Genomic DNA, 20,000 nt, shown 5'->3' on the forward strand with positions numbered 1-20,000 from the left:
GTCTTTTTGTTCTTGTGGAAAGTTTGGCTGCAGGGCAGAGAGACGCAGCAGGTGGTGGACAGCAGCAGAGCCGGACAGACGAACACTGCATTATGCAGGACGGTGTCCCTTCATTACTGTTCTGCATTTCAGAGCTGCAGGTCATCATAAACCTGCTGAGCCCTCCTGGACTCTTCCTCCGTTTACCCCTAACCTGCATCCATGTGGTATAGAGTCTCTTTTTCTGTCCACTCGTCTGTTTGGCCATCTGTCCCTCACGTTTGTCCCTCACATTTGTCCCTCACATTTGTCCAGATGTGACTAATATTATTCCAGTGGTTTCCAGACTTTCACACAGTTTACTGCCAGTTTATTGACAAGATAGTTGTTTGTATTTTCCTTTGTGTAAATCTGAACCAAAAACGTCCCAGAGTCTTTGTCCAGTCAGAGCTGATTTCGTGCTGTGCACTGTGGGTCATGCAGACGCTCCTCTGGACAGACTCTGCGGCTGTTTGTCTCCGTGGCTCCAGCAGGGGGCGAGCTCATCTTCTCCTCGGCGTCTCCTCTCCTCTCACCTCCTCTCCTCTGGAGGAGCTTGTAGGACTCTCGGCTCAGTAAATAAATAATTCCTGGTCATATCACTTTTCTCTGTGTGGAGCTTAAAGCTTTTAAATCTGGAGCGGAAAGTTTGAGAAGAGCTTTGACAATTTAATCAGGCTGACTTGAAGCCACCAGCTGCCTTTGTCCCTCTCACTTCACCTTTTCCATCAGCAGAGAAAACACACAGTGTTTTACTGCCTGAGGGGATTCAGGCAGTAAATTGAGCTGCTGGCTGATGGTGCTGAGGCAGATAGGTACTGTGAAACATATGATTAATCATAAAAAAGCTGAAGGGGAAGACTTCTGAGAAGAGCTGTGTGTGTTGGCAGAGGCTATCTTCTCGGGGCTGAGGAGGCAGTTGTCGTCCTTTATCTTTCCAGTAGATGCTGTGACCGTGGTCGTCCGTCTTCTTGAATCAACAGATACATTTCCATAGAATTCAGACCGCTGGCTCGTCTCTGCCACAGACTGAAAAACACTCCAACAAACAGTCCAATCCAAGACTAAACCTCCTGAATTTACACCTTAGAGATTTATGATTCTGTTTTTTGAACCAAAACTTCCCAAACTTATTTGGCTTTAAAGCAAAGCGGAGTCACGTGTACGAGCTACGAGCAGTTCGACCAAACGACTGATCCTCAGAGCAGCTGCTGATTTATCTCCTGTCAGTGAACTGATTCATGTTTAAACTGATCATTTCAGATCTCAGCTGAAGCTTCAGGATGTTTGATATTCATTTACTTCCAGGTTAAAATATGAAACCTGTTCAGCCCCTTCCCTCACCATGTGCTGTCTTCTCATGGTGCAGGTTTATATTTTGACTTAAGGAGAACTGGCTGATTGGCTGATTGGAGAGTGGCTCGTTAATGGCCAGTCAGTGTTCGTTAGTGACGGCCACAGCTGGACAGATGAGGTGATGCGAGGTGAAAAGATGGCTGACACCAGGCGTCTGTTTACTGTCACTTGGGCCATATGGAACAGAAATACGTGCTCCATACATAGAGTCCGGTACAGGAGGGATTTGTGTATGTGTCCTGTTTACTCATGCATTTTTCTCAGGCCAGACTCTCCGTCTTTGTACAATAACACTCACAAACACTTACACAGTGGTGTATTTAGCAGCCGTACTCCCGCGGGGCTAATCATATCAGGGCACAAGTCAAGCAAGTCTTTCTGAACATCCATTAAGCTGCTTCGCTGCACCAAATCCTCCATGAATCACCCCACCATGAAATATTAGCTCCATAAATTCAGCCTGCCATCTTATTAAGCCTAATCCCTTAAAAAAACACGGCGTGGAGCGGATGATTGGTGCCTCTGCCCCCGCCGCCGCCGCCCCCTCCCTCCACCTCAGGAGTGTGTGTCCGCATGATATGAGAGGACTGCATAAACAAATGTGGAGGGCTGCAGTCGCACACTCAACATTTCCTGATGTTTTACTGCAGACTGAGGCTGGAAGAAATCCTCAGCTGCTGCACCACAGCAAACACACACCAGCAGGAAAATTCACTCTGATTAGTTAGATCAGAAATCTGAGGTGAGACTCCTGATGACGTCCTGCTGTTAAATCTGAGCTGAGCGTCACAGTCACGGAGGATACCTGCTCCACGCCGCTCAGGTCAACAGTTTGACCTCTGCTCTGACTGAGAGCTAAAGGCCTCAGCAGCAGAGCGGAACAGAGCAGATGATAAAACCTTCCTCTGGCGCCGCCCTCATGACAAACTTTACACCTAAGAACCTAAGAACAACAGTGTCTTCCACCCTGAGGGGGACAGTGTGGCTGTAATCTAGCTTCAGTACACTGCTCATGGCCGATGGAGCGACAGCTACGCCGTACCCGATCCATGCCCACGCCGGTCAGCTCGTCACTCACCCAGCGGACGAGCCTGCCAGCCGGCGCTCAGAGGTGCCAGAAGAGCCGGCGGCTGCCAGGAGGGATGGCTCAGCCTCCCCCGTCTGGAGGCTCCTCGCCCGGCCATGAATGCTGGCATTGCTGCACTAATTAACCCGGGGAGAGGCCAACAAGCTCGCTACAGTTCAGCCTCTGACAAATATCAAAATAAAGCCTTGTTCAAATTAGCAAGGTGAAGTGAGAAGTAGTGGGGCGGGGGGTGAGGGGGTGAGCCGGGGGGGGGGACTCAGCTGTCTGCGGTCAGACTCGATCGGCCGTGTGTGGTGAGAGTACGGGAGAGGGTGAGGTTATATTAGTTCAAATTAGTGGTACAGTGGTGAAGTGTGTGTGTGTGTGTGTGTGTGTGTGTGTGTGTGTGTGTGTGTGTGTGTGTGTGTGTGTGTGTGAACTGCTGATGGTTCATTAACCATCTGTTGATTAATTTTACTTTGATTGATTAATTGATTATTTCTAACTCTGTTCTCTGTTCCTGTGTGATCCTGTCAGATCGCTCAGGCCTCATGTGGACCATGATGTGGTCTAAGATGTGGACCATGATGTGGACCATGATGTGGACCATGATGTGGTCTAAGATGTGGACCATGATGTGGACCATGATGTGGACCATGATGTGGTCTAAGATGTGGACCATGATGTGGACCATGATGTGGACCATGATGTGGTCTAAGATGTGGACCATGATGTGGACCATGATGTGGTCTAAGATGTGGACCATGATGTGGACCATGATGTGGACCATGATGTGGTCTAAGATGTGGACCATGATGTGGACCATGATGTGGACCATGATGTGGTCTAAGATGTGGACCATGGAGGAGCCCGAATGAACGAATACACAGTTTGTTTGTTTGTTGGTGTCAGATGCTGCTGAAGTTTAATAGATCTGGAGTTATAGGCTAACCAGGCTCCATCAGGACGTCTGTCCTCAGGGACAGTCCAGCTGGTAAAGCCCGTGGTTGGTGGAGTAGTAGTCCGTGTCCCTGCTGTGGATAAAGAACAGGTTAAATTTCCTGTCTTGGAGTGTAGAGCCAGACGGTGTGTGTTCTTACATAAGATCTGGTTCTGGTTAACAGTCGTCCCTCTGTGGACACCCAGGGGCCCGGGACGTCCCCGGGGAACTCCAGTTACTGCTGAAATGAAGTCATCACACACACAGACACTTTGGCAGTTTTCCATTGTGGCCTCTGACTGGATCTTTATGACTCCAGAGTTTTAGTAACAGAAAACGTTGCTCTGCATTTGGACTCAGGTTTGTTGTTGTGCTGTTTGGTTCTCTGCTGCTGGTTGATGCATAAAACACCATCAGATCAGCAGGAAAGGTTAGGACCAGCCCTTCATCATCGCCTTGTCCTTTCAGTCCAATCACCTGACAGTATTAATTGACCCTGATCAGTGTCTGTCATCCAGTCGTCTCCCGGTGAAGAGGACGTCCTCTGACATTAAAGCATGGACGTTCTCTCAGGGCGGCTGAAGACACGTTGGATGTGTTGACATTCACAGAAATACCATCAGAGTGAGAGAGGAAGTGAGGCGGCGGCAGGATGAAGGTGCGACGCGGGGTCAGGTCAGCGGAGATGAGAGGTAGTGGGTTCTTTGTTCTCCTGATGCACATGTGAGGGAACATAGAAAACATTTTATACTCGACTACAGAAGCACGAACCTTCAGAGGCAGGACTGCTCTGCAGTTTTATGACTACAGCACATTTCATACGAAACATTTTAATATTCTTGAAAGAGACCAAAAACAAACATCTGCAGTAATGCAGCTGGGCGTGGCCAACGTGCACAGAAACCTGGCGTTTTAGTCGTGACAGAGCTGTGCATCAGCAGGAACATCAACTGTCCTACTGTCTGGAGACAGCGTTTGACATGTTGAGGCATCAGGTGGACGTGGCTGTAGAGAAACAGTGTCCTCATGTGTGGCTTTGTATCAGTGCAGAGGACAGACAGCCTCAGTGAGGGACTGTCCTCACGGACTAACGTCCTGGCAGGAAACTGAAATGTACTTTGGACTGATTTAGAGTTCAGTGAGAGAAAAAGGGAAAGTGACATGTTACACTGAGGCTTCAGAGGAGACAGATGGAGTGAGAGGGAGACAGAGAGGAAGAAATCAGAGACGGAAATAAAGGGACGAGGCCTGATGGTGACGGACGACAGAAAAGTTCACTGGTGGAAACTTGTTGTTATTTTTGGAAAAGTGAGACTGTTCTTATAGTGGGAAACGTATTTTCATGAATTATTACAGGGTTTTATTATTATTATAATATTACGAGAACATTTTACGTAGAAGCTGTTTGTGTGTTCAGTCACGACTGTGTGTCCTTAATGTGAGTTTTGTTCATCACCATCTTTGTACTTGTGCCTTTGGGAGTTGTGCTTTGATCCTTCACACATAAGTTTGTGATTTATCAGTTGTTCTTGTGTGTGTGTGTGTGTGTGTGTGTGTGTGTGTGTGTGTGTGTGTGTGTGTGAGACACTGAGGGCCTGCTGTGTGGCGGAGCTGAGTGTGTGTCCCTGCTCTCTGGCAGCACTGAGCAGTCAACAGATTTCTCCCTGTGGGTTGAGCGATAATCTCGTCTTTAGGGCCGGCGGGGGGCGAAGCATCGTTCTTCGGCGGAGAGGGAAAATGCCAAATCTTCCTGCTGCCGCTCTCATCACCGTCCAGAAACCGCACAACAGACCAGATATTAGTGAGCACAGCAGAGAGCTGTGATCAGGACGTTTTCACCGATAACCTCAGAGAGCCAAAGTGAGCGCTCGTGTACAGACAGCAATTTTCCCTCACAGCGTCGTGTCCGGTTGTCAAGGCGACAGAGTATTTTCACACCACGCCGCCCAAACCCTGCCATCGCTCCATCGAATCAAACCCACCCTTCCTCTCCCGCGGCATCCATTATCCTTCACACACAACGCTGACGAGCAAACACAGTCTAAGGTTGTTCACTGGTTGTTCAGGCAGTGGGTGGAGCTCAGGCTGCTGCTGCTGGTATTTAAACCAGTTTATTAAGGCGGTGGTTATACGTCCAGCAGCCTGTTACACTGCTCTGGGGCCCAGAAACATGGAGGCAGCCATTTCCCAAACCCTGTTCCTCCCACACGCTGAAAACACAGCAACGCTTTCTCCTACCAAACCTGTTTTTATGCCTCTGTGCTGCGACATCACGCAGGCGGAGGCATTATGATTTCTGGTTATCCATCTGTCCATCCACCCATCACTTCATCAGGGTTCTATTGTCTGAGCTTTGACTGCAGCTCACCTTCTTCTTCTGTGGTTAAATGTTTATCTCCATCAGCCGGTCGTCACTCAGCAGCAGAGGAGGAGTTACAGAGAGGGTTTTTAAAGAGAATCAGGCTGAAGACGCAGCTCAGGGTGGAGTTTCATTTTCTGACTGTTCAATTCACTTAGGTGGTTTCTATAAAGACTGCACTACCCATGAGCCTCAGCTGTTGTTGCCATGGAGAGGACAGTACAAAATACAAGAATATGTAGAAAATCTGAAGAGGTCATTTTGAAGTGTAATCAATAAACTTTTATTTATTTTATAAAGTCAGATGAAAAAATAAATTAGATGATGTTGTAGCTGCACAGACGACCTCAGCTCATCGTTCTTCTCCAGCGTGAATCAGTGGATGGATGAGAGAAAGGTGGTGTAATCGTATCAGTGCATGAGCCACCACAGACACTGACCATTGTCTCCTGTGTGTCTCCTCCACAGAGCCTGGGAACCACAGGGAGATACGACACCAGGAAAAAGTAAGTCTTCACTTTAAGCCTCCTCCCTCCTCTCCTCCCTTCTCTGCTCCTCTCCTCCCTCCTGTGCTCCTCTCCTCCCTCCTCTGCTCCTCTCTTCCCTCCTCTGCTCCTCTCCTCCCTCCTCTGCTCCTCTCCTCCCTCCTCTGCTCCTCATCAGCAGGAAGCAGCTTGTTTTCTCCGTGTTACCCTGTGTCACGACCTGTTTACCACCATCATGTAGCTATGCAACATTAGAGGACTCAGATTGAAACCCATCGATGTGACAGCGACAGCCCTCACTGAAAAAGACCCAGCAGCAGCCACTGTTTCAGGCAGACTCACATTAAACTGATGAAAAGAGGAAAAATCAGCTGAGACCTTTAAAACTAAAGCTGCTCATTTTGATGAAACATGGCGTCAGGTTTCCACGTCACAGTCGGGTCAGTCACGACCCGGCGGTCGGACTCCTCCTCCCGATGCCGCCTTACATCAATCCTGGCTGATTTTAGTTTTCTGAGAGCTCTGCTTGTGTCAAGGATGTCATTCATTTTTTCGGTCTTAGTTATTGAATTCTATCCGTCCAGACAGCGCTGAGGGATGTTCATGGCCATTAGCTCTTTAGAGGGGATGAATGGATGCCATGTGGATTAAAAAAAGATTAAAAGATCTTTTATGCAGCTAGAAAAGCTCAGAAAACCTGTTTCAGTATATTGTGTTTTTATGTTTCTCAGATTCTGTTTCCACCTGTGTCCTTCACTGAACTCACCAAACTTCTTTTTCCAAAACGACTCAAAATACAACTTTTCTGTTCTGTTGTAAAGTTTCACATCGTGATTGAATAACCACGACTTGTTCGGATTTACACTCTGTGCACAGGAACGTGATCTTTAGCAGAAGCTAAACTCTGCTGTGGCTCCTTGGGCCTGTTCCCACCTGAGTTTGTGTGTTGGTGTTGGGGGGTAATCAGCAGCAGGAGGCCTGTACTGTCTGCAGAGGGAGCTGTGTGACATCTGATTAACGTGCCCAGGTGATGTCACCTGAGTCAGTGTCGGTCTGGTCTGAGGACCACGCGTCTGAAACGGGTCCAGAAGGAAACGTAAACTAACATCGTGGGGGCGGAGTTAGACAGAAGTGATCTGACCTCTGTAGCCTGTGTGTGTCTGAACTGGACCAAAGATCCTCTGTTAGGGAAGAAGCTCCACTCTGTCTCAGCCCTGTACACTCAGACAGGACTGAGGGTTTCTGTGGCTCAGCAGAGTGAGACGCTGGTCCTCACAAAGATAGTACAGGCATTAAACCGTGTGTGTGTGTGTGTGTGTGTGTGTGTGTGTGTGTGTGTGTGTGTGTGTGTGTGTGTGTGTGTGTGTGTGTGTGTGTGTGTGTGTGTGTTCACCTCTGTTTCTGCAGATCAGTAAATATCATTGTTACAGTCACTGATCAGATAAAATACAAACAGTCCTCCATCAGCAGGTGGTTAACGATGTTCAGTGATCACTGATTGATCGACTGATTGGTTGTTATAAGAAATGGCCTCAGCTGTCCAGCAGAGGGGGTGGTTTAAAGGAACAGTCCAACGTTTCTGTAAATCGTCTCAGTCTCATGTCATTTCCAGTTCTCATATTATTACAGCGGTAGAACTGTAAAACAGGAAGTCCAGTAAAAATATGTGTGTTTAGATCCTGAAGGTCTAAATATGTTTATCCACTCCTTTACACATTTATAACATACAGGTTGAAACAGGTGATACAGGTTTCTAGCTGTCCTCTCCCGTCTTTTAGTGCTAATGTCTCCGTCTCCGCTGAGCAGCTCAGCCTCCCTCCACCCTTCAGCTGTTCTCTCTCATGCAGACTGCGGAGCGTTCAGACTCTGCTTCATCTGATCGTTCAGTTCTCGGTGAGTGTAGCTGTGGAAGAAGCCGAGCGTGTTGTGACCGGATGAGCTGTGGCTCAGGATGTGTTCACGCTGTGAGTCAGACGGAGCGACAGCGTGATTTACAGGCCACAGATTCGAGGACCACAACATTCTGCGACACCGACATGTTGAACGCTGCTCGATGATTTCATGTATCTGCAGCTCCACTGGATGCTCTGTGCAGGACACACACACACACACACGTGCACACACACACACACACACACACACACACACACACACACACACACACACACGCACACGTGCACGCACACACACACACACACACACACACACACACACACACACACACACACACACAGCCTTATCAGCATATTAGACTTTACCTCGTGGGGTTTATTGAAGTGGAATTGTTGGAGTGAGTAGACTACACTACCACTTTGCAGCAACTGTTATATGACACACACAAACACACTCTAAGGGGCCCAAGGTAGCCATTAAGAATAATGGCCTCTGGCTATGTGTTGCCATGGCGATGGGTAGGAGGGAAGAAAGGCAGGTTTAGTGGAGCTGACGAATGGTGAAGAAACTGCAGCTCTGTGTCTCCTCTGAAGACAAACTGTCCTCAGCTCCTGGGACAGAAGACGGTTTGTGTTAATGCCACATCAGTTCTAACCAGGATTTGACTGTTAAATGTGGACGTGTCTTCACCAGAGTCCTCAGGTCAAACTGACGGGCTGCATTCATACTGTCTCCACATTATTCCTCTTCTCTAATCTTCAGGGGGAAACTAACGTGGAAGCCGGAGCGCTCGTGGGAAATAAGTCCATATTAAGGACTGAGTTAGGTTAGCACCAGGACCAGTGACCAGCATGTTTCCTAATAATAATCCTCTCTGGTTTAAATCCCGAGGCTGAAGAGGCTGATGTTTGACTTTGCGTCCACTGGGACCCACGGGACATGTGATTGGTTGACAGGTGGGGGGGTGGGGATTGGTGTTAACTCCACTGTCACATTAAAAAGAGCCATTATAAAACTAAATGTTATTATGGTGCATTTTGAAACAGAGAAACGCAGAATGCCCATAAAACTGTTCATGTAAAACTAAGAACCTGCAGAAACATTCTATAATATCCAGCTGAGTTTTAATAATGTCCTGAGTTATTTCCCTGTAAATTGGTCCTCCTACACTGTTCTTTTTTAATAGGAAAGAGTATCTGCTTCCATCTCCTCCGATGCTTAAATCTGTTGAACTCTGGTAAATTATGTCAGGGATTCGTTTACAGCCACACATGCTAAAGGTTTAATGGTTTCATTTTGGTTTTGTGTGAATGAAGTAAGTGGACAGAGAGGACCTACAAAAAGACAGGTAATCCAGGTGAGAGCTGATGCACCTGTCGACCAGATGAACGTCTGCTGGTTGCAGAGGGATTATTCTGTTTGTCGGTTTGTAAAATCAGCAGAACGTGACACTGTTCCAGAAACAGATGTGATTCTCAGACACCTGTTCTTTCTCAGTGAGCCTCTCACCTGTTTAACCCTCGTCCTCCCACCTGACGTGCTGTGAGAGCTGCTGGTTCTGGCATCGCGTTGGCACTGAAGCTTTTCTCAGCAGCTTCACGACGGCGTCAGAGGAAGAATCTGATGCTGATGTTCAGTCTGTTTGTTATTGTACCTTTCTAAGTGTGGTAGAGAAGCAGCTCTGTGTGTGTGTGTGTGTGTGTGTGTGTGTGTGTGTGTGTGTGTGTGTGTGTGTGCGTGTGTGTCTCCATTAAGCAGCTCTGAATAGTGTGTCAGTCGTGACTAAGTTTTCTGACTCATTGCCTCATTAGAAGGATCTCTCTCTCTCTCTCTCTCTCTCTCTCTCTCTCTCTCTCTCTCTCTCTCTCTCCCCCCCCGCCCCCACCCCACCAGTAGCTCTTCTCTTGAGACTGGAGTGGGTGTAGTGATTTATCAGTCCAGTCCTTTGGTCTCTGGTGTAGAGCTGAAGTGGATCTTCAGTGACGACTGATTCTCATCATTAACCAGTGACACAGAAACTGATTCTGCAGAATATGTTCATTTAAAAACCGTTCAGGTTTATTTTGACTTTTATGTTTTACTTATCTGAGCATCTGAAAACATGAATACGTGACACGAACCCAGATTTAGGGGGTGTCTTTGATCTTTGAAGGAGAGAATCAGTGCAGGTTTTATTTTCAGAAGCTGGGCTGATCTTAGTGAGAAGTCAGTGGATAGTTTTTCACGAAACTCTCCTCGGTTTAAAGGGTTAAAGGATAAATGCTTTTATTCTGTTCATGGTGATGAACAGGAGCAGAGATCAGCTGAGCTGTGTAGTTTGTCCCACATAGTGTTGCCGTAGTTTGCAGATGCTGCTGATGTTACACATGCTCAGGTTTCTCACGGCTGACACACACATTACGTGAGGCTCAGGTTTGGTGCCAGCAGCTTTTTAACCCACAGAGAGCGATTACAGCTCACGCTGTCTTTGTTTTCTGGTTGCGTGGAAAGTTTTAAAAGCTTCGTCTTCTCTTGCTCTGGGCACAAGCTGAGTTTAGTGGGCGTTCAGACTGAAAGCGCTCCTGCGTCAGTGTGGGCGGGTTTGCTTCAGGTACCGGTGAGACGATGAAGTACAGTCCAGGGAGTCCCATCGGAGGAGCAGCTCCATGAGTCCGAAGCTTCATCAGGCACCAGAACACTGCAGTTTTCTGAGGGAGGGTTTTACTGGACAGTTACTGCAGTGTACCAATATACCTGCATGTATGGTTCTGTCCTGCTGTCCCTTTGTGGGACAACTGTGTCCAACATAAACACGGCACAGAGACGTGGTTGGATCCTCAAAGAGACGAAACGTTCAGTCTGAGATGAGGTCGGGACACAAAGCACCAGCAAACATTACTCATGGTTAAGTTGCTCTTTACACTTGAGTCATTTTCTGACAGTCACACTGAGGTGAAGAGCTCTGACTGATCCTGTCAGGGTTCAGTTTGTGGCTTCGTGACACTTTGATGGGAAACGTTCTCAGGGACAAAACTTCCATGCTGCATGTGATCACCAGAACTTCAGAGTAGAACAGCTTCCTACATCAGCTACAGACAGAGCTACAGACCTGCAGAGCTGCAGAGCCACAGAGCCACAGAGCCACAGACCTGCAGAGCCACAGACCTGCAGAGCCACAGAGCTACAGAGCCACAGAGCCACAGAGCTACAGACCTGCAGAGCCACAGAGCCACAGAGCCACAGAGCTACAGAGCCACAGAGCCACAGACCTGCAGACCTGCAGAGCCACAGAGCTACAGACCTACAGACCTACAGACTTACAGACCTACAGAGCCACAGAGCCACAGAGCCACAGAGCTACAGAGCCACAGAGCTACAGACCTGCAGACCTGCAGAGCCACAGAGCTACAGACCTACAGACCTACAGACTTACAGACCTACAGAGCCACAGAGCCACAGAGCTACAGAGCCACAGAGCTACAGACCTGCAGACCTGCAGAGCCACAGAGCTACAGACCTACAGACCTACAGACTTACAGACCTACAGAGCCACAGAGCCACAGAGCCACAGAGCTACAGAGCTACAGAGCCACAGACCTGCAGAGCCACAGAGCCACAGAGCTACAGAGCCACAGAGCCACAGAGCTACAGACCTGCAGACCTGCAGAGCCACAGAGCCACAGAGCTACAGACCTACAGACTTACAGACCTACAGAGCCACAGAGCTACAGACCTGCAGACCTGCAGACCTGCAGAGCCACAGAGCCACAGACCTGCAGACCTGCAGAGCCACAGAGCCACAGAGCCACAGAGCCACAGACCTACAGACTTACAGACCTACAGAGCCACAGAGCTACAGAGCTACAGACCTGCAGACCTGCAGAGCCACAGAGCCACAGAGCCACAGACCTACAGACCTACAGAGCCACAGAGCCACAGAGCCACAGAGCCACAGAGCTACAGAGCTACAGACCTGCAGAGCCACAGAGCCACAGAGCCACAGAGCCACAGACCTGCAGAGCTACAGAGCCACAGAGCCACAGAGCTACAGACCTGCAGACCTGCAGAGCCACAGAGCCACAGAGCCACAGAGCCACAGACCTGCAGAGCTACAGAGCCACAGAGCCACAGAGCTACAGACCTGCAGACCTGCAGAGCCACAGAGCTACAGACCTACAGACCTACAGACTTACAGACCTACAGAGCCACAGAGCCACAGAGCTACAGACCTGCAGAGCCACAGAGCCACAGAGCCACAGAGCTACAGAGCTGCAGAGCCACAGACCTACAGAGCCACAGAGCCACAGAGCCACAGACCTACAGACCTACAGAGCCACAGAGCCACAGAGCCACAGAGCTACAGACCTGCAGACCTGCAGAGCCACAGAGCCACAGAGCCACAGAGCTACAGACCTACAGAGCCACAGAGCCACAGAGCCACAGAGCCACAGACCTACAGACCTACAGAGCCACAGAGCCACAGAGCTACAGACCGGCAGACCTACAGAGCCACAGAGCCACAGAGCCACAGAGCTACAGACCTGCAGACCTGCAGAGCCACAGAGCTACAGACCTACAGACCTACAGACTTACAGACCTACAGAGCCACAGAGCTACAGACCTGCAGAGCCACAGACCTACAGAGCCACAGAGCCACAGACCTACAGACCTACAGACCTACAGAGCCACAGAGCCACAGAGCCACAGAGCTACAGACCTGCAGACCTGCAGACCTGCAGAGCCACAGAGCCACAGAGCCACAGAGCTACAGACCTACAGAGCCACAGAGCCACAGAGCCACAGAGCCACAGACCTACAGACCTACAGAGCCACAGAGCCACAGACCTACAGACCTACAGAGCCACAGAGCCACAGAGCTACAGACCGGCAGACCTACAGAGCCACAGAGCCACAGAGCCACAGAGCTACAGACCTACAGAGCTGCAGAGCCACAGAGCTACAGACCTGCAGACCTGCAGAGCCACAGAGCCACAGACTTACAGACCTGCAGAGCCACAGAGCCACAGACTTACAGACCTGCAGAGCCACAGAGCCACAGAGCTACAGACCTGCAGAGCCGCAGAGCCACAGAGCTACAGACCTGCAGACCTGCAGAGCCACAGAGCCACAGAGCCACAGAGCTACAGACCTGCAGACCTGCAGAGCCACAGAGCCACAGAGCCACAGAGCCAAGGAGCTACAGAGCTACAGACCTACAGAGCTGCGTCTGTCAGCTCAGGGTAACAGCCGCTGTGTGACATCCAGGGAGACGCTGATCCCACATTTCTTTGATTGATGTGAGTCATTTCCTCGCTGTCACACACTCCCCGAGGTGCAACTGGAAACTCCCACACACTCATAAACTCTCACGATACACACACACAGACACACACACACACACACACTCTCTGTACAGTCCACTCATGTTATACAGCTGAATTGTGACTCGACATCTTGGCAGTGAAAAGTCATTATGAACACAGAGACAATGATAACTCTGCAACCAGTCAAACACAACGTGTGTGTGTGCGTGTGTGTGTGTGTGCACGCGTGCGTGTGTGTGTGTGCGTGTGTGTGCGTGTGTGTGTGTCCTCTGCTGCAGAGTTGTTAAACAGTAATAGCCTGTAAACAGAGAACATGGTTCTCAGAGGAGCGGCTTGTGTTGTACTCAGCAGATCGCAGGTGTTTTATTTTCAGTGAGGGGAGTTACACATGACATTACATCACTTCACATGGACACATGGACACATGGACAGTCACCTGTTCGATGGGTGACAGCACAGAGAGCAGCAGAGCAGTTAGAAGTCAGCCACCTCTGTGTGTGTACACCCACACGGCTGCAGGTGAGCACAGCCTGTTCACGGCTCAGCTGTGAACACGCTCTGATCTCAGACCAAACATCCACCTCTGTACTCTGTGTGGTCACAGCACAGAGTCATTCATGTCCTGAGTGAGACCGGATCTCCGCCCTCCTCCTTCACTTTCATAAAAACAGGCTAACATGTCTGTGAAGAACATCCTGTTCTCTGGAAGCTCTCTGCAGCAGCATCGGAGGCAGATGAAGGATGGACAGAGAGAGAGAGAGAGAGACAGCAGAGAGGTTTCACACCTCCACATGTTCCTCTCTGAACACTCAGGCTCCATCCAGCTCGTCTCAGCAGCAGGAGGCGTGTTGCAGTTTGGAAATTAACATGTGGACAAACACGCAGAGATACGGTTTTTGAACAGTGAACAGTGACTTGAAGCTTCTCCGTGTTGAAGTGTTGGAGAAATGTTCGAGGTTGGTCCTGATGGTGGAAACTCCATGATGATCTGTGTGAATCTGAGTCTGACAGTGAGTCACACTCGTGACTCTCCATCACGTTTCTGCCTCACGGTTAAAATGATTTGTAAAGACAAATATTCCGATGAGGGAATTTAAATGCCTGCATGGTGAAACTCAAACTGCCTCCCATAGTATTCCTCCGTGTCCCTACCCCCCGGCTCTCCTTCACCTGTTGGTCTTCAATGGGAACCATGGAAACAGTGCGATCCTGAGGCAGCTCTGAGCCAATGAGCAGCAGCAGCTGTTGCTGGTTGCGGCTCGGCTCGTCTCCTCGGCTCAGGCTGGCAGGATGCTGGCACATGAATTGTTTGGAGTTGTTTGTGATGTGAAAACAGCATTGTTTGTTGGCGGTCTCTCATCCTGGGCGGGCTTTCCCTCGGGCCGCCGCTGCGGGCTCAGCGGAGCCGTAGCTCCTGACACAGCTGTGGCTTCATGCAGATGTTCCTGAAATGTTCCTGATTGAAATTCACTGAAATGATGTAATGACAGAGGCGGGATTATAAAAGAGAAGTGTGCTGTGTCCTGTGTTGGTATCAGCCTGATGTCTCTGAGCCACAGAGCTGCACTGTTCCCTGAAACATCAGTGGTCACACTGGCATGTGGTCTACATGATCAGGAGCAGAAATCACAGGTGTTATTTCACCTGTATGACAGAGCATGTCACACTGTTCCCAGGCTCAGGTGCTGCTGCTGTGTTTCAGGAGCTCTGATGGATAAATCCTCTGGATGTTTTCAGAGACAGAGGCAGTGGGAGCCTTTTTTCTTCCCGTCAGCGCTGCCTGTTGTAATAACAGTTATTACCCACAAGCCCCACAGTTGTTCAGCTGCTCCATAATCATTCGACCCAGTTGCACTTACAAGGACACTGGGTCACTGGGACGCTCTGGACTGGTTTGTGTAGTCCTCTTGCTGTGCAGCTGAAGACACATCCTGCTTAGTAAAGCTGTCCTTCCTGCAGTGGACATGGGAGATTTTTACTTCACATCACAGAGAACGCAGCTTTGTAGTGTGAACCAGAGGACATTCATTGTCCTGTGTGCGAGTACAAATCTCAGGTGGATCAGAAAACACGTTTTTCTAGAATCAAAGTGATCAATGTGACATGGAGGCTGAACAGAGAAATATCAGCTACACTCTCGTTGGGTTGTCTGTGTTTTAGAGGCAGCGTTAAACGTGTGAACAGCTCAGGTACATGTGTCAGAGGACACGAATCACCTGACGCTGTCATCAGCGGCTCCTTTAACGCTCTGACTCTGACTCTATTAGGTGGAGTCAGTGAAGTCGGTAGTTTTCCACGGCCGGTGCAGAGCAGTAAGGACCAGATGGAGCAGCTGGAAGCACACAGTCCCTCAGAGATACAGAGGAATCCAGTGACCGCGTTCTGCCAATGACACGGGTTCAAACCCATCACGTGACCTTTGACATGTGACGGACTCTGGGCAAAGCGGCTTGTTTCTGGTCCCAGGCGACGGCGTCTCTGCTGGTCTGCGCCTGTACGTCCTGATCTGACGTGTGGTCAGAACATCACAGGAAACTCCTCCAACATTTACAGATGAAGAACAGCTTCACTGCAGGAACGTCGTCGGTGATGAAGGTCACATGGTTACAGGAGCAGCTGCTGTGATTTATCGTGTTGCTGTGTGAATGTGAACAACCGCTCACTTCCTGTTATCCTCTGCTATTTACACGACCGTTATTAGAGTGTCACACTGTGAGCAGAGCTGGCCGTGGACCAACACGCAGCACAACACATACAACGCACACGCCACTTCCTGTGTGCGGCAGATGAAGCAGCTGCTTTGACAGATAAGAAGGACAAAAGGGTTTTGAAGAGAACAACAGGTTTCTGTCCTCCTCTGTCCGTCCCTCTGTCCTTACAGCATACCCACCCCTGTTCGTCTCTCTGTACTTGTGAGGACCCTCATTGACATAATGCATTCCCCAGGCCCCTAACACTAACACTAACACTAACACTAACACTAACACAAACACTAACACTAACACTGTGTGTTGAAACATCAGCAGAGCGATGAAACCACAGTGGAGCCGTCACACAGGTGGACTGCTGCCGTAAATTTAATCAATATTTATTTTTCATTTCTCAAAAATGTAATTTTTTATTTCATATGTCCAGATCATACATTTTTATATTTATATGTTTATATAAGTGTATCTGAGATTTAAATAAACCTCTGCGTACATGTGGAGATTTTCAGTCTGAATGAAGAGACGAACGAACAAACAGACGTGTAACTGTCCCTCAGACGTCTGTCTGTCTTACGGACGTCTAAAAACAGAATCAGCTAATTATTTTTCAACCCTTCTGGTTTCAGCTTCTCAACTTTTCTGTTCCTTCTTTGTTTTCTGACATTTTTGATCAAACCATGAATCAGAGCTGATGAAAAATAATCAGCATGTGTTGTAATGTCAGCTCTGCACCGTGATTCAGACTCGTCTCCGTCCACAGGGAGACGCCGCTCTGATCATTATTCTCATCCTCAGTTTTATTACATCTTATTGCTTATTTCTGCTGCAGTGACTCTGTTTTCTCTTCAGCATCAGTAAATATAATCTTCTGTTCTGCATCTCTCACCTCCTCACACTGTCGCCCCCCACCCCCACCCCCACCCCCACCCCCCATTCTCAGCCTTTTCAAAGCCTCAAGCTGCTGCTGCCCCTCCTCCATCGGGTTTACATACTCGCTATACTGAGAGAGAGAAAGAGAGAGAGAGAGTGTGTGTGTCTGTGTGTGTGTATGTCTGTGTGTGTCTGTGTGTGTCTTTCACATCACTAGGCTCACCGTCTGCCCCCCACCCACTTACACACACACACACACACACATCCAGCCTTTCTATTCACTCCTCTCAAAAATCTCTCTCATTATTTCTCTTCCCCCCCCCCTCTCTCTCTCTCTCTCTCTCTCTCTCTCTCTCTCTCTCTCTCTCTCTCTCTCTCTCGCTCTCTCTCTCTCTCTGTCTCTCTCTCTCTTTCTCGACCACTCATTCTCTCTTGCTCTCTGCTGTGTGTGTGTGTGTGTGTGTGTGTGTGTGTGTGCCGATGTGTTGCGATGCGTTCGCCGGTGAACAGGTGTTCAGCACAGTCAGCCACAGGAGGGAGCAGATAGAGACGCACACTCACACTCACACACACACACATACCCAGGACTGAGCATCACATCTGGGGGCTACCGGAGTCTCTGCTTCCTCACCCCCCTCCTCCCCCCCACACCCCGGAGATGATCCGGTGCTCCGGAGAGCCCGAGGCAGCCAGGAGGCACCAGCCAGAGAGATTTAACCCAGCGGAGGAGGCTCAGGCGCTGGGATAGATCTGCTGCTGAACAGCCTGCTGTCCGTCCTCCGGAGGATCCTCAGAGTCTTTTAGCTCCAGTGTTTCTAGTGAGTATCAGGTGCTTGAGTTCTGTTTGATATCTGCAGACATGAGGACAAGATTTTCAGAGAGTCGTCGGTTTTTCCATCGTACTTGGACAGCTCTGAAACAACTTTTACCTTCACTTTGGATCTGACAGGTGTCTCAGGTCTCAGATTAGGGTCTTATTTGGGTTCTGCTACAGGACCATCTGCCGGTTCAGGTGGACCAGGATCCGTTTCGAGCCGAGCTGGACCGCTGGGAGCCACATTCGTCTTTTCTTTGCTGAATTTTTGCTGCAGTCCAGCGTGAAGTCAGACTGCAGCTGCGTCTCAGTCCCTGTTTTTCTTGGAAAAGGAAAAGAAATTTCCTCTTTCAGAAGATGTTCGATGTTTCCAGATTCTGTGTGAAATCCGTTCTTTCGCAGCAACGTTGGTCGGTGATGAAGCTGTGAAGAGTCTCTGGTTTGACACGATGGAGGGCAGCGGTGGTTGTTCTGAAGAAGTGTGAAAGAGGACATTCTGATTTCAGGCTGTGGCTTCTTTATTGTGAACCTTTGATTTGTGGACTGTGAACACAGGAGGAGGAGGAGGAGGAGGAAGGTGTGAGAACTTTCTGAACATCCTTGTCTCGTTCTTCTCACTTTCACACACACACACCTGCAGAGGACTGCTGCTCTTACTGTGGATGTAAGAATGTGGATTTGTCATCCTCAGGTTCTGATCCATCCCTGTCTCCTTCTGTGTGTGTGTGTGTGTGTGTGTGTGTGTGTGTGTGTGTGTGTGTGTGTGTGTGTGTGTGTGTGTGTGTCAGGTCCGACAGTAAGATCTCTCGATTGGCCCAGAGGTGGAACCAGAGGCCGGCTGGAGATGCTCTGATTAAAGACCTGAAGCCGCTGTTTTACACGGGAGTCCCCCGATCCTCACTCAGTCTGGACAGGTGAGGACACACACACACTTCAGAACGAAGCGTCCAATCACAAACCTTCAGCAGTTTAAATCAGTTATTTTCAGATGCAGCAGAATCTGTGTTGTCGTGTTTTATTCTTATTCTTCAATGAAGCTCCACTTCTGATTCACATCTCTGACTGGCTCCTCCCCCATAGCAACTGCAGCTGAGGCTCATGGGTATTGTAGTATTTAGAGAAATCCAGAGAAGAAGCAGGAAGAGTTCAGACTGAAGATAAACCTGAGTCCTGAGGACGTCGCTGACAGGAAACTCTGGAGATCAGCTTTTATTGTGAAGGAAAATCCTGCAGAGTAAAGGATGAGGGGCAGAACGTACAGCTGTGGGTCTGTGGTCAGTTTAACCCATGGTTAGGTTAGGTTAGTTTGACAGTCAGTTAACTGCTGCAGTGCCTGACCCAGCACTACTGTTGCCACGGTTACCTGCAGTTTAGTGCACCTGGATCTCTGTGGTTTAACTGTTGACCTGAGCTACGGGTCAGGTGTCCACATATATGAATTTAGCAGCTGACAGCCAATCAGAGGGAAGCCTTTTCTGCTGTGTGTGTGTGTGTAGGTTGTTCATCTGTTGTCTGCTCGCTGACCTGTTGACCTGGGACCATTGTGTAGATAAACAGTGTGTGGTGTTATCTTGTGTAACAGCAGCCAGTCACACTGCTGCAGTTACTGATTCTGCATCACGTCAGGAACACGTATGTACAGGAGCCGTGTTCCTGCACCTGTGCTTTGCTCTGAGCGGTGCTCGACATGTGTAACAGTGTGGATCACTGAGGTGTGGAGCTCACAGGGAGACCCCGCGTCCTCAGTAACACTGAGACCTGGTGATCAGCTGATGTTAGCAAGGAAAGGGACAAACATTATAACAACAACAACAACAAAAGCTGGAGAAAAGATGAATGAGGTGCTGTTGTTGTTACAGTGTGTAACTACTGTCGCACTGAACTCTACAACACAAACTATAGCTTGTTCTTTTTCTAAAGACTTCTCACCTGTGTGTGCAGGTACATCTGAGGACTGAAGGTGGGCGTGGAGCACAGTGCAGGTGAATTCACCTGTGTGTGAATGTGGTAGCTTCCTCTGACTGTTAACGCTCCACCATGTCCGTGTGCAGTTCATCAGCACTGAGCTCAGTGAGCTGCAGCAGTGTGAGCGTACGTACAGGTGTGAGTGTGTTCACCACGTGGTGCAGAGATCCCTGTCGCTTTCAGCACAAACGTCTCCTGTTTTAAAGGGACCAGGTGGTGATGA

At 49.2% G+C, this 20,000-nt stretch overlaps 1 protein-coding gene across 2 annotated transcripts in view; it reads left to right on the forward strand.

The window, feature by feature from the left end:
• ankfn1 (ankyrin repeat and fibronectin type III domain containing 1) overlaps window positions 1-20,000 on the forward strand; it is a 54,625-nt gene that overhangs the window by 11,649 nt on the left and 22,976 nt on the right. For both annotated transcript variants that reach the window (XM_041029143.1, XM_041029144.1), the window contains exons 6-7: window positions 6,208-6,245; window positions 18,601-18,726. In XM_041029143.1, the coding sequence (XP_040885077.1) occupies window positions 6,208-6,245; window positions 18,601-18,726 (164 nt within the window). The remainder of the gene's footprint in view (window positions 1-6,207; window positions 6,246-18,600; window positions 18,727-20,000) is intronic.

This window comes from Toxotes jaculatrix, chromosome 21 (assembly GCF_017976425.1).
Source record: "Toxotes jaculatrix isolate fToxJac2 chromosome 21, fToxJac2.pri, whole genome shotgun sequence".
Classification (NCBI taxonomy): domain Eukaryota; kingdom Metazoa; phylum Chordata; class Actinopteri; family Toxotidae; genus Toxotes; species Toxotes jaculatrix.